Here is a 27,274-nt window from a genome sequence, read left to right as displayed (position 1 = left end):
GTACAGAGGGTCCAGGCACCCCCAGCTGAGCTTGCATTGGTAACTATGACTGGTGTGTCACAGCACCCATGGCTGAGCAGGACGCTTCAGTGCTGATGGGACCGAGCTCAGTGGTACCTTGTGCTTACCCTTAGTGGTGGAAAGCACAGGAGCACTATCAGCTGTGCTGCCTCTCCTTGGAGCCCCAGGCCTTTATGGGCCCACTGGTACCAGAGGAAGAGTCCTCCAGAAGACAAGGGTCCCAAGGGAAAGAATAGTCCTCTTACCTCCAACTAGCAACCACTCTAAACTAACGGCCACAGCAAACAGAGAAGGCTGAGCACTCTAGGCGGACACACCAGGGTTCTGTCCTGGGCTGAGGTGGTAGGGAAGAAACTGAGGGCGATTTGCCTATGCACCTGTATATAGCCTCTATGTCTGCCACAAGGAGGCTTAGGGGGCACGTGTGGGCTGAATGGGCACCAGTAGCTAGAACTCTCCAATAAGGGCTTGAGGGGCACATGCAGACGCACACCTGAAGTGCAGCACCCATGGGGTCGCTACTCCAAAAAGAAGGGGAAGCACTTGAGTGGAGGGGCAGAGAGTTCAGGAGGAAATTGCGGTGAAGACCCCAGGGGCAGTGGATTAGGGGAAGGATTTGGGAGGGAGGGGTGTCAGCAGTTTGTGGGGTTAGTGAGGGAGGGGCCGGAGAAGTGCTCAGGGTGGAGCAGTTTAGGATGATGTTTGTGGCTGGCTGTGGATTAGGGGGAGGGCTATATCTGGAAGTGTTTGAGTTCTGGCTGAGCCCCCTGGTAGATTAGGAAGCACATGCCCAGGGGCTGGGTTTACAGGGAATACACTCACGGACAGAGTAGGGCAATAGTTGATGGTTCAGTTAGGTAGCCAAAACAAAAAAAAAACCCGATTGCTTCAGTTTTTCCACCCCCAAAATGAAAACCTAAAAAAACCCAGTTTCAGGTCACATGAAACACTGACCGGGGAGTCAAATCAACACTTTTAAACAAAACACGGATTTAAATCAACATTTCATTTCAAAAATGTCATGGCAAAACATTGTTCGGAAAATGTCAATTCACAATGGAATGTCAAAACTGGTCATTTAAAAAAATGTCCAACCAAAGCCAACCGTGACTTTTCCAAACACATTCCAGGTGAAACTACTGGCTGAATTTGACCCCGATTAGTGAGTAGGTGCAGTGCCCCTCCCCATGAACTTTTTGGGGCACATTTACTTTTCACCAAATTTTTATTTGCCCCTCTCTACTCCAGCGGGAACTTTGTGCAACACTTGCTGATACTCTATTGTGAACCCCAAGGCTTCCAATCATGAATCACAAATCAGGCCCTTCAAAATCCTGCGACTTTAAAAATGTCAGGTTCTATACGTTGACCTTCTGGTGTTTCCATCCCAGCCTCTAGGAGCCACATTCCAGCTTTTCTCCTCACGGAGGAGGGCTAGAAACTGACCCTTGTTTTAAAGGTCAGCTGAGATTCTCCCATATTCATATGATTCCAGGAGCTGGGGTTTCACTGAATTCATCACAGACCATGAGACTCTCACTAACACCCCTAGACACAAGCTTTCACTCTCGTGCCTCTCATTAACAGAAGTTGGTCCAATGAAAGGTATTAACCCCACTCCACCCCCAATGCCCTGGGACTGACATGGCTACAATACTGTTAACATCCTGAGTCACCAACACTAGACAGCAATTTGTGGGTGAGGTCGTGACAGTGGTGAACACAATGGTAATGATGTAAGTAGGGTCCTTATCTTCAGGGTGAGAACTACCTGGGGGGAGTGGTGGTTCCGTGTGAGCACCAGGGGGAGTAAGCCCTCTCCCAAGGACTTTGCTTGAAGACTTGTGTGCTGAGGGGAGGAGGAGCAGGAGCTGCATTAGCAGCAAGGAGTCTGTCATGGGCAGCGCAAGAACCACGGGCTGGGGGGAGGCTAGCTCCCAGCCCCACCCCTCCCACATCAGAGCCCATAGTCCCCCACTGTGGAGGCAGGCCCCTGCCCTAGGTTAGTACCCACAGCCCCAGGAGGGTGGGCAGTGCGGCTGCAGCCGCCACAGCCCTGGGAGGCATGGCCCCAGCCTGAGCTGGGGCCACCGCACAGGACAAGCAGCAGAGCAGGAAGGGGTCTGGGGGAAGAGCATGCTCAGAGCCACGCCTGGCTGTTAGGGAGGCACAGCCTCCCACGGTCTAGGGTGGCCACCACCCATACAGCCTCTAGGAACCCAGAGGGGAACGAAGGAGGGTAGCACTCCTAGGGGCTGCAGCAGAGCTAATCCCCTGAACACCTTTCAGGCAGGGGCACTACTCAAATCCTGCAGCAGGAGAATCAAGAATGAGAACTAAGGGCTGCTTTCTCCTTTCCCTTGTGCACTGCCAAAGGCAGCTGGGCACATTCCTGGTCTTCTAATGAAAGAAAGCTGTTTTAGGACTCCTCCCTCTCCTGAAGGGGAAGCTTTATGAGCCAGGAAACCATTTCCACATTACTTTGTTTCATACTCTGCTTGGCAGCACTTCAGTTAGCGGATTGACCGGGGGAGGAGGGAACTGCAAGAGGCAGATACCTCTATGTCTTCACAGGCACGCCTTAGACCCCTGGCCTGCAGCAGGGAAGGCGGGACCCCCCCCTTTTGCATTTGTGGGATCAGTTTTGGGCCCCAGGAGCAGGTGCAAACAGTGGCAATAGGCTCAGCAGCTACCAAGTCATTTTAAAGGACACTCTGTGCTAGTTCTTCCAGAAGAGGCAGGACAGTAGTTTGAAAGTTTAGGGCCCTTCCACCTACCCACCTTGGAGTCGCACAAGACCCTGGCTCCTGAATTTTTCCCTCCTCCAAAAGCAGCCTGCATTTTATTCCCTGCCCTCTTTGCTACTCGCTTTGGGGCTGAGGATGAAGGCTCAGAGCAGATTGCTAAGAGGTACTCAACAGTACTCATCTAACATGACCGTGCTAGCCCAGGCCAGGACTGCTGAGGGGCAGGTCCTTCTCCCCTGGGGCCCAGGCTCACGGGCCTGACAAACAGCACTGATGCTGGTCTGGGAACATTGGTAGATTTAATACATGCACAGTTCTTTTTTCAAACCCAGGGTGTCACCGCAGCCAGCTACAAATCCAAGAAAACTCAGCGGTGCAGACAGCTGGGCCACTTATAAAAAACACAGTTCTGTTCTAAAGCAGCACATTCCCCCTCCCGCCCAATTTAACCTCATTCCCAGCACAGGTGCTTCCCCTTGTGTTGCAGTCGGCACCCCACCCTTCCTCCTTCAGCTGCAGGACAAGGGAAAAGCTGCCAGAGGCTGCCTGTGTGCAGTCTGTGCATCAGAGACCAGCCGTGCTGGCCCCCAGACTCTGTTCACAGATAGGTTGAGCAGCAGCTTGGAGAGGCATTACCCCACTAGCATGCTCTGCTACTGTTTCTCACCAATCTCCCCCCACCCTACACACTCCATCAGCTAGGCAGGCCCTGGGCTCTAGTGACCAGCATCAAGTGTCAGGGCTACAGGCTTTGGCTGGTGAGGGCATGGAGGTGGGGCAGGAAAGGGTGTGATAAAGGCACAAGCGTGAGAATCATTCCTGGCTCTACTAGACTTCCTTCCCGTGTGACCTCAGACCAGTCACAATCATTCTGTGCCTCAGTTTCCCTATCCGTAAACCAGGGACACCCGCCAGGTGAGGGCACAATTCAAGATTTAAGTAACCCCTAGCAATGTGCAGGCCCCAGAGCTGCCTGGATGGAACCTCCCACTACAGTATGAACACCCAGTTCTCACCATCTTCACCCCACCCTGGAGACCTAGTGGGGGTGCCAAGCTACAACTGCTTTCCGATGACTTAACCTTTGACCCCTGGGGCATGCCATCCATCCTCCTAGGAGCCAGGAATGTGATCATGCCAGCACCAGGAAGTTGGATGGAGTCACAAGCAGGTGGCTATGACTTGCAGGGACATGATCAAGTCTCCCACTGTTTTACACCTATGGCTGCTCTCTCCCAGAGCCCTGCCTTTAACTAGGGGCCATTCTGCAGTCGTATTAAATCCCAGAAAGGCAATGGTGTCCTAGGACAACATTTAACTTAAGGAAACAGCTGTTGCTGAACCATCCCACAGCAGGGGCAGTGACATGGGCCTGCAGCAGAGATGTTTATTGGAGGGTCACTGGTGCAGGTCAGATATTAATGCACTAGAGAGTGTCTTTGCAGAGGACTGAGATTGGTGGAGAAGGGTACTTTGAGAAAAACAGCAGCAGTTCTATTAAAAAGCCACTAGGTCTGCCAGTCTGGGATATTTGCCGCCACATGACAGCAGTTCTACTTCTATATCCCAGCCCAAGGCAGGACAGGTTAGTGGCTTGGATTACAGAAAAGGCTGCCAGTGATCAGTCTTCTCTTCAACTCACTCCAGAGGAGCTCCCTCTCGCGTTTGGCTCTCTTCATGAAGCCCCTGTTTTCCAGAGCCCTTCTGGACAGGTACGGCAACACTTCGTTCACAGGGCCGTAGGGAACGTATTTGTAGACTGGATAACCTGCTTGCCCTGAGGAGAGAAATCAAGGTACAGTGGGCAGGAATCTCTGCTGGTGCAAATCAATCCCACTCCATCGACTGCTGAGATACCAGTTCACACCAGCTCAGGATCTGGCCTCCCAGAGCAAGACTTTAGAAGCATTTTCCAGGTGCAATTCCAGACCACCTCTGTGGCCTCTGGAAAGTTACTCAGTGCAGAGAGCACTCATTTTAACCTCTCAAGCAAAGGAATTTGCACTCTGGCCTCAAGGCAGCACTTTCCCAGCCCAACAGAAAAAAAGTCACCCTACATAATCTGCCAACACCATTTCTTCTCATTCCTTTGTTACACCCCACCACGTTTACTACAGTGGTGACAGTGGCACATTGAACCCCTTCATGCTTCAAGTAGAGATCTGCAGAGACCTCAAGACGGGGTGTAGTGAGGAGCAAGAGCAGCCCCAAGGTGCCACAGGGGCGGAAGAACAATTCTGGAAATGCTTAGAAGGTACCAACAAAGGGACTCAACGGGCAGTGATCAATGGTTCCATGTCTAGTTGGCAGCCGGTATCTAGCGGAGTGCCCCAAGGGTCGGTCCTGGGGCCAGTTTTGTTCAATATTTTCATTAATGATCTGGAGGATGGTGTGGATTGCACCCTCAGCAAGTTTGCGGATGACACTAAACTGGGAGGAGTGGTAGATACGCTGGAGGGTAGGGATAGGATACAGAGGGACCTAGACAAATTGGAGGATTGGGCCAAAAGAAATCTGATGAGGTTCAACAAGGACAAGTGCAGAGTCCTGCACTTAGGACGGAAGAATCCCATGCACTGCTACAGACTAGGGACCGAATGGCTAGGCAGCAGTTCTGCAGAGAAGGACCATGGGGTTACAGTGGACGAGAAGCTGGATATGAGTCAACAGTGTGCCCTTGTTGCCAAGAAGGCCAATGGCATTTTGGGGTGTATAAGTAGGGGCATTGCCAGCAGATCGAGGGACGTGATCGTTCCCCTCTATTCGACATTGGTGAGGCCTCATCTGGAGTACTGTGTCCAGTTTTGGGCCCCACACTACAAGAAGGATGTGGAGAAATTGGAGAGAGTCCAGCGAAGGGCAACAAAAATGATTAGGGGTCTGGAACACATGGCTTATGAGGAGAGGTTGAGGGAACTGGGATTGTTTAGTCTGCAGAAGAGAAGAATGAGGGGGGATTTGATAGTTGCTTTCAACTACCTGAAAGGGGGTTCCAAAGAGGATGGATCTAGACTATTCTCAGTGATAGCAGATGACAGGACAAGGACTAATGGTCTCAAGTTGCAGTGGGGGAGATTTAGGTTGGAAATTAGGAAAAACTTTTTCACTAGGAGGGTGGTGAAACACTGGAATGCGTTACCTAGGGAGGTGGTGGAATCTCCTTCCTTAGAAGTTTTTGAGGTCAGGCTTGACAAAGCCCTGGCTGGGATGATTTAGTTGGGATTGGTCCTGCTCTGGGCAGGGGGTTGGACTAGATGGCCTCCAGAGGTCCCTTCCAACTCTATTATTCTATGATTCTATGACTCAAGAGAGAAAGGTTCAGACTCCAGTCTGAACCTAAGTGACTCTCCCATGAAGCAGAGCTGAGGAAGATGAGCCATAGAGAACATGTCAAACATTCAGCAGTATGAGGCACATAAGATCCCCTTAAAAAAAAAGGATCCCCTTGAAAAAGGTAGGGGTGGGGGAGAACTGGGAATTCCCCTGAGCTTGGGGAAGAGAGAGAGAGAGAGAGAAGTGGCTGGTGTCACAGGAGGAAACGGTGGGAAACCCCAGAAGCAGGGAGGGTTGGGTATTCTTGGTTGAGTGCTTCTTGAATTGGCCCAAGTTATGACAAGCATGATCTTTTCCAGCCAGCAGGCCAGTGACTTGGCTGAAGGAGACTGGAGAGGCCAAGCCACCCTCAGCTTGCCAAGGAAACTGCTGTGACTCCAGCGGGGTGAGGAGTAACAGCCCAGCACCACCACTGCGCTAGTGACAGGCATGTGAACAGTTACTGGGTGCCTCAGCACTCCTCATTCACGCCAGCCCAGGCAGCTAGAACAGCGATGTCCTACAAGTCACTAAAGCAAGGGTGGGGCAGCGCTGGGCAGCTCTGCACAGTGCCATAGGCAGACCACACCACAACTCCACCCACAAGACATTCCCATGTCAATTTAGTTCCACAGTAGCCACAGCATCATGCACATGTTTCTACCCCTTCCCTCTAGGCATAGCAGAGGAATGCTGGCAAGTGCCAACATGCATGTGTCAGCAGAATATGCGGGGAGACTTCTGTGCAGGATGGGATCTGATGCCATGGCTACTTACACAGGCCAAGGAGAAGAAACCACTTGACTCAGCTCTTCCAGTTGTCCCACAAGCCTTAGTGGCTAAGAGCAGCCAGCGGGTCCACCGTGAAGGTGCATCAGAGCTCCTGCAGCCAGGCCCGTGTGCACACAGGTATTGCCAGACTGGGTCAGCACTATGGCCCACTAGGCCAGTATCCTGCTTCAGGGCAAGGTGCAAGACATCTCACAATAGGTAGTGATGGGATAGTCACCTGCCGCAGGGGAGTCCCCTTCTGACCTCCAGTAGTTAGTGGGCTCCAACCCAGAAGCAGGAGGATTGATGTCTTTTCTTGAGCTTTTTAAATTGCATTTAACTCCTCGAGTTATTTGTTACCCATAGAAGTGTCCAATAGCCTTTGAATGTGGCTAGTTCTCTGCCTTAATAATACACTGGCAGTGAGTTCCACAGTCTCGTTACACCTAGAATGAAAACATTTTTTCTATTCTTTGAATTTTTCACCTTCCAATGTCATTGGATGTTCCTTGCTCTTGTGCTAAGACAGAGGACAAGCACATGATCTCCCTTCCAGATCAGCCATTTTATATACTTCTATCATATGGCTTATGTATCTCCTTTCAAAGGAGACCAGTGCCGGTCTTCTCCATCTCTTCATCCAAGAGCTTTTCCTGCCTCTGGTCATTGTCACTTGTCTCTGTGCCCCCTCTAATTGTGCAACATCCTTTGAGATAGGGTGAAAGGTACAGTACACAGGATTCAGATGTGCACCAACCACTGATTTGTAGAATAGCATTATGACTATATTGTCAGTCCTGTTTCTTATGTACCTTAACATCTTGTTTGACTTGACCACAACCATGCAGTGAGCAGATCTTCAGTAAGCTGGACACACGTGCCGGTCCCTGTCCTGAGTTCACACAGTTACAATGTGGCAAGGTTGTGCACAAGCTATTAATTGTGTCCTCTCCTGCACTGCTCAGCATTGAGCTGCCCTCTTGCCTGGCTAGGCCCCTCAGAAGTGCTGCCATGCCCATGTTGGACTGACTAACCTAAGTTACATCCTCTGCCAATTGCATCACTTCACTACTCGTCCCTTTCCCAGATCACTAAACCCTGCTCCTTACACACAGCCTTCTGGCACCTGCTCTTTAACTTTTGGCCATGACAAAAGCGATGTATTCCTCCTGTTTTTCCTCTCAGCCAGTTTCTGATCCATGATAACACCTAGCCTCCTACCTCGTCTCTAGTAATCACGCATGAAAGATCTTGTTCAAGGCCTTTTTTTTTTTTTTTTTTTTTTTTTTTTTAAGAAGATCAGCCAGATGGATCTCTACTCACTGACTGAAAGCAGCACAGCAACCCCTTCCCCATCTTGGGCGCCCAGAGGAATACACCAGACACTTACCCAGAGGGAAGGTGATCTGGTCACACATGCCCAGCAGCTGCCCAAAGTACACCTTTTTCTCAGAGGGATGAATGCCAAGCTCTGCCATTCTGTAATGGAATCACCAGAGTCACACCAGGAGATGCCCAGCAGGAAACACTACACTAGAAGGACTGACAGTGAGCTGGAGGGACCATGAGAATCCTGCTCCTTTTTCAGAGATCTATTGCCCACAGGCCTAAATTAACTTCCCATAGAGTAAAAAAGTAGACTGCAAGAGAAGCACAGCAGAGTTGGGTAACTAGTGCCCATCCCCTCAAAGTGCCGGGCACAGCTCTTCCCTGGAATCACTGCATACCCTTGCCCAGCACACAGTGCTGTATCGAACAGTTTACAGCCACAGCATATCTTTGTCTGGCCGCTAGCCTTCATACGCCCAGTGATACAAAAACCCAGGAGTCTGGTATTCAGCACTAGTGTGAGCGAACACATTTACACCTGCAGGCCAGAAAGGTCACCACAGAGCAAGCAAGTCCCTTCCTGAAAGTGGCTTCTGCCAGTGTCTGATCTCCTATTTGCCAGACCCCCAAGGGCCCCAATTCAATTGCAGCCCTGGGGCTAGTCTCCTAACAAAACAGGAAGATACATTAATTCAATTCCAGACCATGCACAGGCCCCCTCCCTTCCAGCCTCTTTCCCCAGCTATGGCCAGCCACCGTTCCTAGTGCAGTCAGATGCTGTGCAAACGTCACCCACACAGTTCTGCTGCCACCTCTCAATCCCTTCTTGCAGCAGCCCCCGCTAGCCCCACGCTAGGCTCCCACACAGCTGCTCTGCTGCAGCACCGTCTCCCACTGCTATTCGAGGCCTGGCACCCACGGCTCTTGCCACGCTGCCACATCAGTGCCCTACCTGCGAAGGACGAACTTCACTGTGTCCTCGTTGTGCGATGCCACCATCATACTGACTTTCCGGCTGTACTTGATCTCCTTGAGAACGTAGTCCAGGCACCTGCAGGACAGATCACACGTGGGCCCAGGGAAGTGCCCAGGGCACCACCTCCTCACCCCGGCATCCCAGCTCGGGCCCTCCTACCTCTTGTACATCTTGCTGGTCTCTTCATATGTAGGGTTGAGGAGATCCTCGTAGCCGACTTGGGCAGCTCGAGCCTGCTCTTGCTCCATGTATGCGCCTCTGACCAGCTTGGCCCCAAAGTGCCAGCCCTCACGGTGAGAGAGCTCCATATCCATCGTCACGTTGTCGTATGCCTCCTGCAGTGGAAAGACGGAGCGGTGACATCCACTGAAATGCTGTCTGGGGAGCAAGGCTCCAAGCCTGCTCCTGGAGTAGCTCTGCCCTGAGACAGGGCTGCTTGCACAAACTGGCACTGAAGCATCCCCTCCTGCAGCATGACCTATCTCCATCCCAGTGCCTGCCACCACTGCTTGGAGCACTACCGTCACCACTGCATCCGGGGCCCTTCAGGCATGCAGGCTGCACCCCGCACACGGCTGGACCCTAGATCCCCTGCCTGCAGGTGGCACTGGCCAGACTCTCACCTTCAGGTAGCACTGGAAGGTGTTAAATATGACTGCCTTCTCCATGTTGAACTTGCGCTGCATCTCCAGGGTGAGCCGGCTGATGGCTGGCTGGAAGTAAGTCTGCTCAGCGTCCACCATCAGCCTCACTCCCAGCTCCAAGGCTCTCTGCAAGGGGAAGGACACTCCTCAGGTCAGGCCACAAGCAGTGACTAGGTTCTGTCCAGGTGGAGTCTGCAGGGCCAATGCTGAGCCCACTGCTGTGTAGTACTGCAGGGGTCCTGCAGATGGCAGCACTCACCCCTGCACGCCAATGCCTCCAGGGAACACCTGCTGGAAGAGCCCTGTGACCCTAGCACAGCAGCGTACAGGCCACAGAGAGCAGTGCTTACAATCTGGGGCTCACCCAAAACGCTTCTGGCACCGAGGCCATGCTGGGTCATGGGTGAGCAGGTCCATCTCCCTCACCCTGAGGTCAGGGCCCACTCTACCTCACCCCGGCTTGGAAACTTCCCACCAAGACCCCCATGACAGTCCAGGCAGGGCTGCTCCTAACCGTGGCCAGGATGTCCATCCTCTGCAACATTCGCTTCATCTGCAGGTCTTCCTCTTCGGTGAAGCGCGAGAGCAGGGGCTCCAACTGGCCGGTCTGAAAGGAGAAGCACCAGACAGCCTCAGTGCTATGCCCCCACGGCCACAGCTTGGACATTACAGACCATAAGCCTTCCCTCCCTCACCCAAGGTGCAGAGCAGGACATGGCACAAGGCCTCTGGACAAGCGCTAACCCTGAGAGCCCATGCAGCTATTCACTCCCTCCCCATTTACACACGTGGGACGCAGGCATGTGGGACAAGCACTGTGTGCTGAACTCTCTGCATCAAAGTGCAGGGGGGCCCCAAGCTGGGATCAGGTTCCAAGGAGTAGGAGTACCAGCATGCTCCAGACTCTAAGGGGCATCCCCCCAGCCCATTCACCAACCCTGTGCACCAGCCACCTTAGACTGGGAGCCGGAGCTGCTGCTCCCCAGATGTTACAGAAGGGGTGTAGAGCAGTGGCTCTCAAACTTTTGTATTGGTGACCACTTTCACAAAGCAAGCCTCTGAGTGTGACACCCAGTTTGTGAATCCCTGGTGTAGTGGGTTAGGTGACTGGGGTAATGGCAGCTGCTGGCCCGGCAGGGCCTGGGAAGCAGGATGGAGCCCTTCTATCTGAGGAGCCCCCCAAAGAAGCTGTTAGAGAGGAGAATGCTTGCACCCCTAACCCAGAACTTGCCCTAGTCCCATGCCAGGGGAACGGCTCCACTGACAGGCCTGGCTGAGACAGCCTGGTGAGAGTCCAACCCATTTCTCTGCTCAGGCCAGCACAGCAGCACTGGGCTGTGCAGAGGTGGGGTTGAGGCGGATGCCCAGGCTGGTCTCCCCTCCCCACCCCACCCCACCTTGTCGTCTGGAAAGAGCAGATTAGAGCACAGCTCGGCTGCTGACACCCGCAGGGCCCAGCTCCCAGCCCAGCCACGAGGGGGTACTGCAGCGCTGCTACAGCTCTGAACTGCTGGCGCTGGATCCCCAAGAGGCAGGAATGCCTCAGCCAGGACCCTGGAGTCTTCCCCACCCAGGGCAGATGGATTCTAGCCACCCCTCCCCCCGACCTGCTCCCACACAGGGCTCTGCTTAGCCTGGGAGTTCACTTGCATACACTCGTGTTAAAGGAGCTCCACCATGTGCATCTGACCAATCATCTCCCCCATCCAGTTCAAGAAAGAGGGTAACCCAGGGCTGAAGGGTGCAGACCCCAAGGGGAGAGAATTCTTTATGGTGCATGGTGTACGTAGAAGCAATGGGATGCAATCAAGGGATCAGACAAGTATCAGGATGAAGTACCTGATAGGAAGCACCTCCCATGTGACTGGCTGATCCCGGTTACTTGGAAGTCTTAGCCAGTCAGTTCTAAAACATTGGAAGGTATGGTACCAAGGAAACTCTCCAGCTGCAGTGTTCCGTGCCATTACCTGGGGTGAGCTCTACTGCTCAGGAGGATTCCCTTGGGGCCTCTCCCTGGGCCAAAATAGTGCCACTCACCCACCTTCATGTTTGGGATGAGCAGCAGCTTGGAGAGTTTTGTTCGGCTGTCAATCAGGCTGTTCCAGTCCAGCAAGTCCACGGTGCTGCAGCCAGAAAGACTCCCGTTAGCGCCAGCTCCAAGCAAACTCCCCAAGGGGTGCACTGGCAACTTCCTCACTAGTTGGGATGGATCAGTGACCCAGAGCCCACTGCTGCCTGTCCTGACCCAACTGGGGAGGATTTCAGCAGAGCTCCCTGGGTGTAGATCCCAGCACTGGGATTTTCCTTGGTCACCAAGGGCCTGGCAGAGCAGCAGGATCAGCATGGCAACTCTGGGTACTTACCCAGTCAAACTCTTCCACCCGAGCCAGCTATGGCTCCGAGAACTAACACGCCCCTCAAAATGCCCACAACAAACATGGCCACCACCACTTTTTGCCCCTTCCCAGTGCAGCTCCCTGGCCTCTGAGAAAGGCAGCCTCTCCCAGGACCCCTGCCCTGAGCCACTGCTCTAGAATTGGGAAGCTGCCCTCTCCACCTCCTACCCCAGTCCCTCTGACAGTACACACACTGGCTGAAATGGAAGCCTTTGGGACCCCTCCCCATGCTCCTTTCCGTAGCACCCCCCCCCACTCTGCAGCATGTTCCAGGAAGGCCAGAGGGTCAGGCTGGCTGTGGCCCAGCAGGGAGCTCACCCAGACATGCCCAGGTCCTCGCCCGTGAACCAGTGCTGGCTCTCCGCCTTGGTCACAATCCCAAGGTTTGCCAGGGTCTCCTGCAATGAGAAAGGAGCAGGTCAGAGTCCCTGCTGCCACCTGCTGTCCCCAAACACTGCAGTGAGCAGCAGCCCTGCTGCCTTCACACTGCAGGCCTGGACCCTGCCCTGAGCCATGACCCTGCTTCGAGACGATGGCTGGGGTTGGACTGTGCCAGTCCCTGCCCACCACAACGCCAGGTGGCTGAGATGCAGACAGCCCTCGTGGGCTCAGTGGTACCAAACAGCCACTCTGAGCTTCCCAGGGGTTCTCCCTTGCTGCTGAGCAGTTCCTGGGAGAGAAGGGAGCACTAGCCTCATGGCTGCAAGAGGGCTACTGCAGGAGCTATGCAGGCACACGCACCAGCACCTGGGACAGACCTCACACGCACCGGCCAAGAGGGGCTCCCCGCATTGCTCTGCCTCGAAGGGGCAACAATAAATCTCAAAAGATTTACAGTGCACTGGGACCGATGAAGGGGAATGGGGATTACAGTGCAACCGCAGCCCAGGGGAAGGACTGGGGGAAATGCACAGAAATGAGCCTGCTTGGATAGGGAGCAATAGGGCACGGATTATACTGACTGCTGCATCATGCTCTTCCGCTCACTGAGCATGGAACCAGAACAATGCTCCTCCCAGACTCGGACTTTAAGGCCAGAAGGGACCATCCTGAACATAGAGTCTGAGGTCCTGCATGTTGCAGGGCAAAGAACCTCCCCCACCCACTCCTGTAATAGACCCCCCACTGCTGGCTGAGTGACTGAAGTCCGCAAATCAGGGTCTAAAGACTTCAAGTTACAAACAATCCAGCATTTGCACAAGTTCAAGCCAACAGATGACCCATGCCCATGCTGCAGGGGAAGGCAAAAAACCGCAAGGTCTCTGCCAATCTGACCTCAGGGAAAATTCCTTCGATCCCCAAATATGGTGATCAGTTAGACCCTGAGCACATGGGCAAGACCCACCAGCCAGACACCTGGGAAAGAATTCTCTCTAGCAACTCAGCCCTCTCCAGTGCTTTGACCCAACGCCCCAAAGCATTTCACAACCCCCAGAGAAATGTGGGGGTGCAGTCCTCCAGGAGGGTGATGCAGCCAGGGCATGAGCAGCACAGATGCCCATGGGGCAGAGTGGGGAAGACAGCTCCTTTGGGAGCGCTGCGCCCAGCTCACCTGCAACTTCTTCACCTCCAGCTTAGTCTCCACCACAGCCAGCCCGGCCTTGCCCTGCTCTGCTGCCATCTGGTGAAAGAACCTCCTCCACTTCATCAGCACCTCCGAGAACTGCAGCTGGGGGAGCAGACTGCAGGGTGAGCTCCCCCTCCTCTCCCCAATGGGGATGGCTCAGACCCACCGCCGTGATTGTACCCTAGGGGCACTATCCACCCAGCTGGGCACTCTGCCACGCCAAGTAAGCAGGACTGGCCCTGCTGGGCCCCAAACAGGACAGTGCTGGCACCTCCCACTACCCCAGGCCCCTACTAGTAAAGATCAAGGCCTCTAACGCTGACACTAGGCAGGGGTCCCAGTGAGATAGCCCAGCATTTAGCCAGATCTCCATCCTCAAAGCAAGAGGCAAGCTCAGGCCCTTCTACATCAGATAGGAGCTCTGACTCTCTAGGAATGGACTACGGCCCAAGCTGTTGCCCTGATCAGGACACTGGTCTCCCCAGGGAGTCTACTGAGCATCACTGACAGACACAATCCATAAGCATGTGCCTGGCATGGACCCGACAGGAGGGACCATCCTGCTTGGCACCCAGCTCGCTGCACTGAGCCCAAGTGGCGGGGTGCTGCCTGCGAGGAGAGTAGTGAGGCAGATTTGGTCCCAAAGCCCTCATCCAGCATTAGGGGCTGCCGTCCTTTCACACGCCAGAGCCACCTCCTCTGCAGCTCCTGCCACCTGGAACAGTCTCCAAGTAACTCCCAGAGCCTGTCTCAGCCTGAGCACCCGTCCTCCCTGCCTCTCCCTCTGCCATCGTGTGAGCCCTGGCACCAAAAGTCACTCACCAGGAACTGAGGCCTTCCTAAAGCCGTCAGCTTAATGGCCGAAAAGCTGTCCTCGGAGCTGCTACCTAAACAAAGCAGGAGAGAGCTGAGGTGACTGCAGCATCCATAACTCCAGGGCAAGTAAAGGAAAGCAGTTCAGGGGAATCTGGAGAGGGGGAGGAATTGAGAAAGCCAATCTGAGCGGGCAGATCTGTCCTTCGCCCCTGCTGGATACCCTCCAGAGACTGCAGCAGCCCCTGGCCTCTGCAGCAAGCCACACAGCGCTGACAGTTGCAGCAGGAGGGCACCTGGAGAGCCATGGCCTGGGGGTGACTATGCAGCCTGTTGGGGGAGGGGCACACTGCCAGGTGCTCCCAGAGGGACAGTCAGGAACAGCAGACACAGGGGCACTCTGGGGGTGGCACATGCAGGGCACCTACCTGAGGCCTCGATACAGCGCAGGAACGTGTCCATGTGCTGGTCACACTTTGTTTCATCTGCATAGAAGTAGGTGCGGGCACTGATGACCTTGTCCCGGCGATCCCCAAACTCCCGATGCGCACGGTACTGCTTCTCTCTCTGGGCGGCACCTGGGGACAGGTAGGGGGAGCGTGCTGTAGACACGGCAGAGCGGGGGAGATCGCAAACAGCCACATGTCCCTGGAACAAACCCCCTTACTCTTACCATTCCCATCAGCCCAAGCCTCTGGGGATCTCTCAGGCCCTAGGAGAAAGTCCCAGGGCTAGATTTTCATTGGATCGAGGTCCTTCTAGAAGATCTGCTCTAGCTCAGCCACAAGCCAATGGGCTGGAGTCAGGACTCATGGGGTGGGATTCCCTGGCCTGTGCTATGCACAAACGCAGATTAGATGTTCCAGTCTTAATACCTATGTGAGAACTCAGCAGCTGACGGACCGTAGCTCCGTAGCAATCTGAGACCCCCACGAGCCGAGGCTCCCCCGGAGCACTTTAAACACAGTCTATGCCTGGGTTTTCACAGTTTACGAACATATCAAGGTACAATTGGCCATCATGCCCCAGGCAAGGGTGAGGGCCAGAGCCCTGGAGCATGTTGGGGAGGATGGTCTGGGCCAGAGTCTCAATAGATTAGCATCCAACTAGGCTGTGTGAGGAGCGGTTGCATCACTCACCCCCCATCTCCTTCTCAGATGCAGAGGTACAGGACCTAGAGGAAGGAAGCAGATGGTGAGACTACAGTCCAACCCCCTCACAACCAGTTCTCTTGGCTTCACATGGGTCAGCTCCCTGTACCCAAAAGGCCACTGGGGTTTGGCCAGATCCCCACAAGCCCCTCATCCTCCCTGTTCTTCACTCCGGCAATGGCCATTCATAGAAGCGCTTCTCTCACGCGCCTCCGGGGCCAGAGCACTTTGCTGGTGGGGAAGGGGATATTTTCCAAAGCCTCCTTCGGGCCTAAGCCCATCGGAGTCAGTCATGTGCAAACCCCCCACACTCCTGGCCACATGAAAATCAGTGGGACCTTCAGTGCCTTGGAAAATGTTAGCGGAGATTCCTACCCCACCCCACGGGGCAGCCAGCTCTGGGGTGGAGACACTGCCATAGGTGAGGAGAGCAAAGTTGCCCCAGTGTCCATGCCCTCTAGAATGATGGTGGAAGCATGAAAGGACATGAATCTTTAGTGCATCTGCCATGTAAATATCTTGTGACACGAGCTACAAAAATGCCATGTGAACGCCTGTTCTCACTTTCAGGTGACACTGTAAACAAGAAGCAGGCAGCATTATCTCCCGTAAATGTAACCAAACTTGTTTGTCCGAGCAATTGACTGAACAAGAAGTAATACTAAGTGGACTTGTAGATTCTAAAGTTTTACATTGTTTTATTTTTGAATGAAGTTATGTTTTGTACATAATTCTACATTTGTAAGTTAAATTTTCATTAGAAAATGGTTGCACTACAGAATTTGTATTAGGTGACTTGAAATATACTATTTCTTTTGTTTTTTACAGTGCAAATATTTGTAATAAAAAATATAAAGCGAGCACTGTACACTTTGTATTCGATGTTATAATTGAAATCAATATATTTGAAAATGTAGAAAACATCCAAAAATATTTAAATAAATGGTATTCTATTATTGCTTAACAGTGTGACTTATCGCAATTAATTTTTTTAATCGCTTGACAGCCCTAATTTTAATATTTTTTGTATTTAGTTTACTAGGTTTTTCTAAAAAAGTGCAAGTCCCCTCATATGCAGCAAACGATCTTTCACAAGCAGTCAGCAAGGCTGGAAGGCACCATTTGGCCGGATTTTGATAGGGACAGCGAGAGGGACCACCCTCATGCAAAACTACCTCCTGCTAATTTGAGTCTCTCCTCTAAACCAGAGGCAACGTAGATTAGCATATAAACAAGTGGCTAGGTCTAGCATGAAGCTGGGGGAAGGACTGGTGGCGCCCTGGGGTCAGCAATGGGTCCTGGTTGGTTTAGAAGCAGAATGAAATTCCATATGAACAAGCTACAAAGACGTCCAATTGCAGCGAGCACAGCAGCATGGGGCCCCCTTGCTGAACTCAGCGTTCTGCATTCTCTCTGCTATGGCCAATGGCACTACTAAGACCAAGAGCAGTATAGGCAATAACCCACCTGCCGCTGCAGGTGTGCATTAATGTGATCATGGCAGTGAGTGGAGGAAACACCAGAAATTCAAACAAGCCCAGAGAGCTGCAAATACCAGCCCCTCCTAACCCCCCCCCCCCCGGGAAAGCTGAAAGAGAAAAGTCAGGAGACAGCATTTAACAGACAGAGGTATTGCCTAGAGAGAGAGCAGCCACAGAGCTCAGAGCAAGGGACATGTAATACAGCAAGGCACAGTCCTCCTACGAGTACTGCTGAGCAAGGGACATGCTAGTGGTAGCAGGCCCCAGATTCCATCCGTGAAGAGGATTTCTTAATTTCACTAGAAACAAGGAATTTTCAACGTGCAGACACTAGGCTTTGCTAGGGCCAGCCTACCCCGGTTGTGTACCAATTTGGAGACGGACACATTTCAAGCCATGCAACTCCGTAGTGCAGGTGCAGTGATCCCCATACAAGGCACTCAGTGCTGTACATTTAGCAGAATAAGCACCTTTTACGCAGGCGTCCCTGTGCCCACACTAAGGGGTTGCACTGGCTTAACTGTATGTGCTTTCACATCTGTACACTGTGTAGCCCAGCCCTTGGGGTTTTCAAGAGCAACTGTGCAGCTAGAGGCTAAGTAGCAGGAAGTGAAACGGGCCCGCCTGGTGTCCCTGCACCAGGCCGAGTAAAACACAAACTGGAACAGCAGCAAGAAGTTCCTTGTTGGTTTGTTAATATGGGAGAGCGCACTCATGTGTCAACATGCCCACCTGCTCAGCATTCCTTTCGCATTATAATACAGTGCAGCTTTCTGGTTCCTGGCCTGGGCTTTTAAAGTATTGGTCAGAATTGTGCATTCATAGAAGGGATTTTGCATTTTAATAAAGCCAAAAAGAAGAAAAGCCTTTTCCCAACTGAACAAACAGACGAGCTCCCATGTCCTTTTTGGAAAGTTAGTCCCAGCCAGCAAACTCACAGCAGCAAACCCAGACTTGCGTAAATATTTGCCTACAACAATTTACGGGATGGAGCAACACGGGAATAAACCTTGTCAGGAGAGAAAAGACATCCCCTTTAACAGAGTGCAAAGCAGCCTGCTGGAACACCAACACACCCTGCGCCAAAACAGCCAGCTCCGTGCGCACACAAGATGAGACTAGCCCAGAGCCCGGAGGTCTGGCAGGGTTTGGAGGAATTACACACCTGATAGTAGCACCTCTCATCTCCCAGGGCTCAGCTGACGGTGGTTCAATTCCTTCCCCATTTGTGAACTCCTATGGGCAGCCCAGCTCTGAAGGAGGCAGAGCTAAAGTGTATTTTGATCTACTTGGCACAGTGCCCCACAGCCTGGGACCACCCTGGAAGAGCCTCCAATTCAGGGCCAAGAGCATCATGCTGGCTTTGGAGTTTGGGCCATGATGAGGGCGGTGGTCTCTGGAGTTACAGCAAGAACCAGGTGTTCTGGAGGCCTGGTCACAGCCCAGCAGGGGCTTTAGAGATTAGGACCAAGCCAGTGACTTGAACCTGGAGTGGCATTCTGGTGCCACGTGCCTTGGTGCTGCCATGGAACACATGGGCTACAGTTAAAGTGGCCTAGACTGATGTTCCTAGTTACAGTCATCCAGTTTCTGAGTGACAATCAGGGTTACTAGGTTCCCACCAAGAGGAACAGCTGCAGCTTCCTAGCTAGCTGGATGATGGGCAGTCATTGGTATTGCTGTGTGGTTCTCAAGGGAGAGGTGAGGGGGATGATGAGTCTATTAGTATGCTGTGGCTGCGCCTGTGTGAGGCCCACCTCGTGTCTAACGGACACTCCAGATGTCACTGGTTCCCCAGACTCGCTGGACACTATTTCTGCTGTCTCTGGGCTCAGCCAACCATTGCCCTGCACCTTGTGCAGTGGGTGTGATATGCTACCAACCAGCCCCAATGCACTAAGTGCACAAGGGAATGGTGAATCAGGGTCGTTTCTTACACAGCATCAAGAACTCTGCCAGAACTCACAAAGCTAACCCAGGCTCCAGGCTCTAGAGAAACAGCCCAGTTTACAAAACACTGTCCACACGCAGTCTGATTTGGCTGGAGGGTTAATTCTGACCACCCTGCTTTGGTGAAAGCCTCATGGTGAGGCAGAAGCTGAAGCTGCTCTTCTGGGGAGAAAGCATTTCATTGTTGCTCCAACACAGACGACTATGCCATAGTGTTTCTATGGGAATGGCTAGGGCCTCAATTTCCCCATTTTCCAAAACAGAGGATGCAAAAATGGGCACAGTGAACTGATAAAAATTTAGCATGGAATTTTATGAAAAATATCTCCACAACATTTGCCTTGGTCTAGCCCTGAGCACCACAGCAGTAAGGGCACAGAGATTGCCAGCTGATACTGCTAAACACAGATCAATTTCCTTAGCTGTGGGGCTCCAGGGCAGAGCAGGACTCCCTCTGCCATCACACTCTTCACTGCACACTCAACTTAGCCACACGTACAGAGAGAGCACAACCATTACCAGCTTAGCATAAACCCCTGCGCCAAGTGCACTGTGTACGTCCAGCTTATTGGTGGTCAAAAGTCACGGCTTTACCAAATCAAAACTAAATTTCACCAGAACACTGGAGATGTCCTTGGCAGTGAGAACCAACTCATGTTCAGCTTTCTGCCCCAGCCAGCTCTGCCGTGTGCCGGGCAGGCATAGTCTCAATGACTGGCGAGGCACTCCCCTTCCCTCACCCGCTGATCCTTGTTCTCAAGCAGCTGAATTTTTTCCCTCCAGCTTACAAAAAAGGAATTCTTATAATGGTCAAGGTGGGTCACTTTTTACCCAAAAATGAAGTTTCAGAAAGTTCTGAATGCCTGAAAACAGGGGCTTAGAGTGGAAATAAGGGCAACTTCAACTCAGTGATTTACACAAGCACCCTCTAGTCTACACTAGAAGCCCTACACTGGTGCAGCTACATAGATGCTGCAATCTGTCTGGTGAAGATGCCCCATGCCAATGGGAGAGAGCTCTCCCGTTGTGAGGTCTGCAGCCACATTAGGGGAGCAGCAGCCATGAGCCAAGAAGCGAAAGGTCACATCCTCAAGTTCCCTCTAAATTACTTTAAAACAATGTAATATCAGGCTGTTCAGAAGGCTCCTGCACTAATAGTACCCACCACCACCGGATACAGAAATAGATCTTCAGATGCCTAAAGGAAACTTGTTTGATCGTCTTCTGTCTGGCAAGGAATCACTTCAACAGTTGTGGTTGTGAAGTCTCTACTTCATTATTTTATCTTGTCTATGGTCCCTGCTTCCCTGTTTATCTGTCTGGCTCTTTGTCTGTTGCATAACTAATTTTGCAAGATTTAAATCAACTAAGGTGGTGGGGCATGATTAGACAAAGAATTGTTTTGCAATATGTTAGGATTGGACAAGGAACTGCATAACATTTTAGTAAAATGATTGGTTAAGGCAGGGGAGGCCGATCTGGGGCTCCGGAGCCACATGCAGCTCTTTGTATAGGCACCGACTCTGGGGCTGGAGTCACAGGTGCCAACTTTCCAACGTGCCTGGGGGTGTTCACTGCTCAACCCCTGGCTCTGCCACAGACCCTACTCCCACTCCACCCCATCCCCTGAGCCTGCCATGCCCTCACTCCTTCCCCCTCCCCCAAGAGCCTCCTGCATGCCACAAAACAGCTGATTGGGAGGTGCAGGGAGGGTGGGGGAGGCGCTGATTGGTGGGGCTGCCGGTGGGCAGGAGGCGCTGTGAGCAGGGTGGGGGAGCTGATGCAGGGGCTGCTGATGTATTACTGTGGCTCTTTGGCCATGTACACTGGTAAATTCTGGCTCCTTCTCAGGCTCAGGTTGGCCACCCCTGGGTTAAGGTATAGCTAAGCAGGACTCCAGTTTCACTATATAAACTGGGTTCCAAGAAGGAGACTGGCTGGGCAAAAAAGGAAAAGAAAAAAAGACCTGGAAGAAGAACTCACCTCCAAGACACAGCCCAAGAGCAGAGCTGCTAGAATCCTATGCACGACCCTGACGTGCAGCAACAAGAACTCAGCTGAGACCAATCTTGCCTCGCCAACAGGTAAAGTCTGCCTGCGTGACCAGGATTGGTGAGCACAGCATTGTATTCTTAGCATGTGTATTCTGCTCTGTGATTGTTAACAGAGGGAGGTTAAGAATTTCTGTGTAAGGCTCTTTCACTGGTAAAAAGGTCCTGCAAACCTACAGAAGAGTAAGCCTTGATCCCTAGGAATTAAGTAAAGGTGGGTGCCCTAGAGCGTGCAGGTAACACAGTCAGCATAATAAATCCACCTCTCCGAGGCTCTGCCTGACAACATACTGCTGTCCATACTGGCACTTAGGTCGGTGTAACTTATGTTGCTGGGGGGGTGGCTTATTCATAACCGAGGGGGGACAAGTTATACGGATGTAACCTGTAGCGTAGACAAACCTTGGGAGGAATCTAGGGACACAAGTCTTGCAAGAAATTGTCCTTTTGGGGCAGAACTCAAGGACACCTCCGAGAGGATGGGGAGGGATCCCTGCACCAGCTCCCAGGCGGAGGCAGGCAGACAAGCTAGGAGATCTGCCTGAAGGGGGTACTCAATCTGAGCCTTCTGGGAAGCAGCACAGAACTTGGCAGCTCCAGTGCTTACCTAAAGGCTCTGCCTCTATGACAGCCAATCAAATTGAAGGGGATGGGCCTTATTGACCAATTGCATTACCAGGAAGAAGCTCAAGTCGTTGGCAAGTTTGAAAGGGCACATTCTGTCCCAGGTACTTGCAGGCAGAGAAGACAATTTCCCTTCAACTGCAGCAGGTGCTCCACAGTAATCTAGTCCTTGCCCACTACCAAGGTCACAGCAAACTGCCCCAGGCCAGGCTTGAGGATTCAGCAGCACTGAGCCCACCTCCCTGAGCGAAGGACATAGACCATGTGCACATGGGTTCAAAGCACATGCTGTATTGGTGTAGGTTCCATTCAGCACCACAGGCCAGAGACAACCCAGCTTTGCCAAAAGCAGCTCTGATCCCACAGCAGAGACGGCTCCGGGTTTGAAAAGGATGTACAGATCAGATGTCAGGTCACACAGGTCCTGACTGAGCATAACATGCACTGGCCCTGAATTTCCAAGTGACCAGTGATTTTGGAGATCCAACCTAAGACAGCTTAGGGACCAAATTTACAGAGGGTGGGTGTTCAGCACTTCTTAAAAATCAGACCCTTTGAAGACATCTCAAATTGGGACCCCAGAAAAGAGGACCTTTCTCCACACAGGAAAAGGAACATATAAATGCTTCGCCCCACCTTTCGGTCTCTGAGAAAGGGCAAGCAGAAGGGATGATGTCCCAGAAGGGGTGCCACTGAGCATTTTCCAACTACACTATCCTTTGGAGGCAGGGGTGGATGGGTGGCTTTTTGGTGCCAAAGCAGAGCAGTGTCAGCACCTGGGAAGCTAGAAATCTGAACTGTACGTTCTCTTTTCACACATGGGCTAGTCTGAGGAGAACATGACCAGAACAGCAAGGCAAGGTCAGCACGTCCATGCAGCACAAACTACAGTGTGAATGAGCGAATGATTTGAAATGGCCATGGTGAACATGTAACAGCGTGAAACTGTCTCCCAAGTCACCAGCTCAAATCTTAACCTTAAGGTAAGTTTGAGGGAGAACAGATATGATGAAGCTGTCATGGGCCTGAAGCAAGGCCAGGAAAGGAAAGCAAAGGGACCAGAAGACAGAACAGAAGCAGCCAAATCCTGGACGTCACATATTATGGGGTGCGATTCCCTAGGAAAGCTCATCATGGACACAACAAGCTCCAGCCATTCCCTTTTATAACTAGGCTGCTTGAGCAACAAGGCCTGAAAAAAGGAGCTTAACTCACACTATCAGATCATTCCTTCTCCTGTGCCAGCAGCAGCCCTGGAATAACAGAGGCAGATAAAAAAGGGAAAATCCTCACCAGATGGTTCCCCCTTAGGTTACATCCACGACTGGAGCACAACCTGCTGCCTAGTTCATCTCACCCCACATACTAGCTCTGTCCCCCTCTCAGCACTCCCTGGGATACCTTTGTACATCAGGAGGTTTGAAGAGCCAAGCTCTATTTTCTTGCTCCCCTCATGAACCACAAAAGCTCCCCAAAGGTGGTCCCAGTTCTGATCTCAAGCTTTGGGAGGTCTAGCAGTACTAGCCGTGTTGTATAGGGCAGGGAGGGATAGCTCAGTGGTTTGAGCATTGGCCTGTTAAACCCAGGATTGTGAGTCCAACCCTTGAGGGGCGCATTTAGGGATCTGGGGCAAAAATTGCAGATTGGTCCTGCTTTGAGCAGGGGGTTGGACTAGATGACCTCCTGAGGTCCCTTCCAACCTTGATATTCTCTGATTCTATTCACATCCCTCAGCACAGGTTGCCTAAAGCTTTGCTTTTAATTGCCTGCAATCTGCAAACAAGGAGTGAGAAGCACTCAGATGCTTACTCCATTTCCTTACGCTCCGCCTCCTCTGGCGTCAGATCCTCCTCCACACTATAGTCCAGCACCGAGCCCACCCCAAATGCACGATTTCGTTGGATCAGGGGTTTGATGGCCGCTTGGTCCTCGCCAGCCACAAACTGCCCATAGAAGGTCATCTTCATCAGCTTCTCAAACAGCTGCTGCCCCAGCAGCTTCCGGCTGAGGTTCATCAGCTGCAAGACACAAAGCCCGTGTAAGACAGCTTTCCCCAGCACAGGCACCTTCTTGCCCCGCCATACCTGGGGTAACAACTCTGCATTAACTCTCAGTGCTCTGGGAATGCCAAGACCCAGATGCACCAGTAGCTGCAGGGCCCTGGATTAGTCTGACCTCAGGCTCCAGCCAGTGCTGGTCACACCAGAGCTCTGCCCCTCCACAGCACTTTAGAGCCACTAAGAGGGTCCAAATCACGATCCCCATTTATACAGAGGAGGGAAAGGAGGGAGGGCACATGATCTTTCCCGAGGTCCCAGAACCATTCCGTACCAGCACCAGGATGGAGCCCAGGTCTCGGTCCGCGCTCCAGGCACTGGACCACACGCTGCGGGGGGGGGCGGGGGTACGACGACGACAGTGAGACCGTGACAATCGTACCAAAGATGAGATCCTAGCAGCAGCTGACCCCAGACCCCCTCTCCCAGCACCCGTCCAGAGACACCCCAGTGCCCGCGTCTAAGGGAGGAAGGAGGCCAGAAGGCATCAGTCACAGGCAGGCTCGAGGGATCCCCTAGCTGACTCGCGGGGGGGTGTCATTGAGGCTTTGTGCCTTGCCCGGACGCCCACACCTTGCTTTGCAGAGCGCCGGGAGATGTGCGGCCGCAGGAGCAGCCCTGAGGGGCCCAGACCGCTCCCAAGACGGCCCCAGCTCAGCCCCGCGGGACAGCAGCCGAGCCCTGGCGAGCCTGCTCCGAACCCCCCGCCCCGCGCACGGGGCCCCGGGGTACCGCTCACCTGCCGACTCCGCGCCACCAACGGCTCCACCGTGCACAGCCCCAGCACCACCAGAGCCCGCACCAGCTCCGCGCTGCGCTTGCTGCGAAACGCCTCCCGCGCGTCCCCGAAGTGCACGGCGGGCGGCAGCGGCTGCACTCGGGGCGTCCCCCGCGGGCCGGTCTCGCTGCGCGCCGAGCCCCGCTCGGGCGGCGGCGGCGGAGGAGGAGGAGGCGGCGGCGTTTCCCCCGGCTGCTCTTGGCGGGCGGCGGCGATGGAGCGGAGGCAACGGGGAGAGTGCAGGCTGTAGGCGGCGCGGACCACCAGAGGCCGGGCACCGCTCGCCATGATGGGGGAGACTGCCTTGCGCCAGCCTGAGCCGGTTTAAATAGAGGGAGCTCTGCCCCCACCCCTCCCTGGAGTGCCCCGCCTCTTTAGCGCGTAGCCCCGCCCCGCCCCTGGCACGCCCCGCCCACTATCTGGAGCGTTCCACCCCCTTAGGGTGTAGCCCCGCCCCCTCCCTGCAGCGCCCCCTGTCGCCTGTTGGTGAGCTGGCACAGCAGAGCAGGACCCACAGTCAGAGTTATGAAGGGCCCTACATGGGGGGTGGGGGCTGCACTCCATGACCCCTCTCCTCCAGTCCCCTCCAGTCCTGTGTTCCTGGTGAGCTTTGTCTGATACAGGCACCTATTTCCCCTCCATTAACCCCCCACCTATTTTCATAGTTGCTAGGTGGTCACCCTAGTCCCGAAGCAGTCCTAGCCTGCCCCTGGGGACTGTGACCCAATCCCCCCTAACCTGCCCCCTAAGGATGGTGGCACAAACCCACCCTATCCTGCCAACAGGGACAGTACCCCAACCCCCCATCTTGCCCCTAGGGACTGTAACCCAACCGCCGTATTTTGCCCCTAGTGACTATGCCCAACACACTCCTTAACCTGCCCCTAGGGACAGTGCCCCAAACCCTAACCTGCCCCCTCAGACCTGAACCTACTACAGGCCCCTGATGGTGTCAAAGAAATCAAAGAGCAGCTCCCTGGTTACATTTCCATCTCCCCAGGCTGTGAAGGCCTCAGTGCATTATGGGGCATGAAAGTAGGTGCACCCAGGGATTTGCAGGGAATCTGGGATCCAATGGCCATGCATCATAAGAACAACACAGCGAGCTAGGATCTTGCCTGGTCCCCCTTCAGCTCTTGGGAAAGGTGTGACTATTGCAGTGCCGCAGCCCACCATGCTCTGCACGTACCCAGTATGGCTTTGCCTTCCTTAATCAAACTCAGTCTTCAGATTGCAGAGCCATTGGCCATTATCTTTGAAAACTCATGGCGATCAGGCGAGGTCCCGGATGACTGGAAAAAGGCTAATGTAGTGCCCATCTTTAAAAAAGGGAAGAAGGAGAATCCAGTCAGCCTCACCTCAGCCCCTGGAAAAATCATGGAGCAGGTCCTCAAGGAGTCAATTTTGAAGCATTTCGAGGAGAGGAAAGTGATCAGGAACAGTCAGCATGGATTCACCAAGGGCAAGTCATGCCTGACTAACCTAATTGCCTTCTATGATGAGAAAACTGGCTCTGTGGCTAAGGGGAAAGCAGTGGACGTGTTATTCCTTGACTTTAGCAAAGCTTTTGATACAGTCTCCCACAGTATTCTTACCAGCAAGTTAAAGAAGTATGGACTGGATGAATGAACTATAAGGTGCATAGAAAGCTGGGTAGTGATCAATGGCTCCATGTCTAGTTGGCAGCCAGTATCAAACGGAGTGCCCCAAGGATCGGTCCTGAGGCTGGTTTTGTTCAATATCTTCATTAATGATCTGGAGGATGGCGTGGATTGCACCCTCAGCAAGTTTGCAGATGACACTAAACTGGGAGGAGAGGTAGATACGCTGGAGGGTAAGGATAGGATACAGAGGGACCTAGACAAATTAGAAGATTGGGCCAAAAGAAATCTGATGAGGTTCAACAAGGACAAGTGCAGAGTCCTGCACATAGGATGGAAGAATCCCATGCACTGCTACAGACTAGGGACCAAGTGGCTAGGCAGCAGTTCTGCAGAAAAGGACCTAGGGGTTACAGTGGACGAGAAGCTGGATATGAGTCAACAGTGTGCCTTTGTTGCCAAGAAGGCCAATGGCATTTTGGGATGTATATATAGGGGCATTGCCAGCAGATCAAGGGACGTGATCGTTCCCCTCTATTCGACATTGGTGAGGCCTCATCTGGAGTACTGTGTCCAGTTTTGGGCCCCACACTACAAGAAGGGCAACAAAAATGATTAGGGGACTGGAACACATGACTTATGAGGAGAGGCTGAGGGAACTGGGATTGTTTAGTCTGTGGAAGAGAAGAATGAGGGGGGATTTGATAGCTGCTTTCAACTACCTGAAAGGGGGTTCCAAAGAGGATGGATCTAGACTGTTCTCAGTGTTACCAGATGACAAAACAAGGAGTAATGGTCTCAGGTTGCAGTGGGGGCGGTTTAGGTTGGATATTAGGAAAAACTTTTTTCACTAGGAGGGTGTTGAAGCATTGGAATGCATTACCTAGGGAGGTGGTGGAATCTTCTTCCTTAGAGGTTTTTAAGGCCCGGCTTGACAAAGCCCTGGCTGGGATGATTTAGTTGGGGATTGGTCCTGCTTTGAGCAGGGGGTTGGACTAGATGCAG

The 27,274-nt window shown here is 52.9% G+C and overlaps 1 protein-coding gene across 2 annotated transcripts; it reads right to left on the bottom strand.

Moving 5' to 3' along the window:
• Window positions 1-1,029: 1,029 nt before the first annotated feature.
• Window positions 1,030-24,956, bottom strand: PRODH (proline dehydrogenase 1). Of its 2 annotated transcripts, none has more exons than XM_077834964.1 (14): window positions 24,630-24,956; window positions 23,643-23,851; window positions 15,716-15,750; window positions 15,005-15,154; window positions 14,586-14,650; window positions 13,749-13,865; window positions 12,515-12,594; window positions 11,842-11,923; window positions 10,315-10,407; window positions 9,780-9,926; window positions 9,316-9,491; window positions 9,133-9,231; window positions 8,242-8,330; window positions 1,030-4,545 (listed from the first exon to the last, which is right to left on the bottom strand). In XM_077834964.1, the coding sequence occupies exons 1-14, from the start codon at window positions 24,954-24,956 to the stop codon at window positions 4,355-4,357; spliced, it is 1,860 nt and encodes a 619-aa protein (XP_077691090.1). In that variant the 3' UTR covers window positions 1,030-4,354. The 2 variants fall into 2 exon arrangements, with proteins under 2 accessions (XP_077691090.1, XP_077691091.1); XM_077834965.1 differs by having other exon boundaries at window positions 15,005-15,178; window positions 24,630-24,752.
• Window positions 24,957-27,274: the final 2,318 nt, after the last annotated feature.

This window comes from Eretmochelys imbricata, chromosome 15, assembly GCF_965152235.1.
Source record: "Eretmochelys imbricata isolate rEreImb1 chromosome 15, rEreImb1.hap1, whole genome shotgun sequence".
Classification (NCBI taxonomy): Eukaryota; Metazoa; Chordata; order Testudines; family Cheloniidae; genus Eretmochelys; species Eretmochelys imbricata.
Note: the sequence above shows the minus strand (reverse complement) of the source record. Positions and strands in the feature narration are given on the sequence as shown.

What these genes read in the sequence shown, in the direction of transcription:
- PRODH (XM_077834964.1), bottom strand. Translation starts at nt 24,956, where the DNA reads ATGGCGAGCGGTGCCCGGCCTCTGGTGGTCCGCGCCGCCTACAGCCTG. An exon ending in TGCTCATCCCAAACATGAAG is followed by an intron (nt 10,408 to 11,841) that starts GTGGGTGAGTGG and finishes TTCTCCTTTCAG; the next exon opens with ACCGGCCAGTTGGAGCCCCT. An exon ending in GTGAAGTTCGTCCTTCGCAG is followed by an intron (nt 8,331 to 9,132) that starts GTAGGGCACTGA and finishes ATTCCATTACAG; the next exon opens with AATGGCAGAGCTTGGCATTC.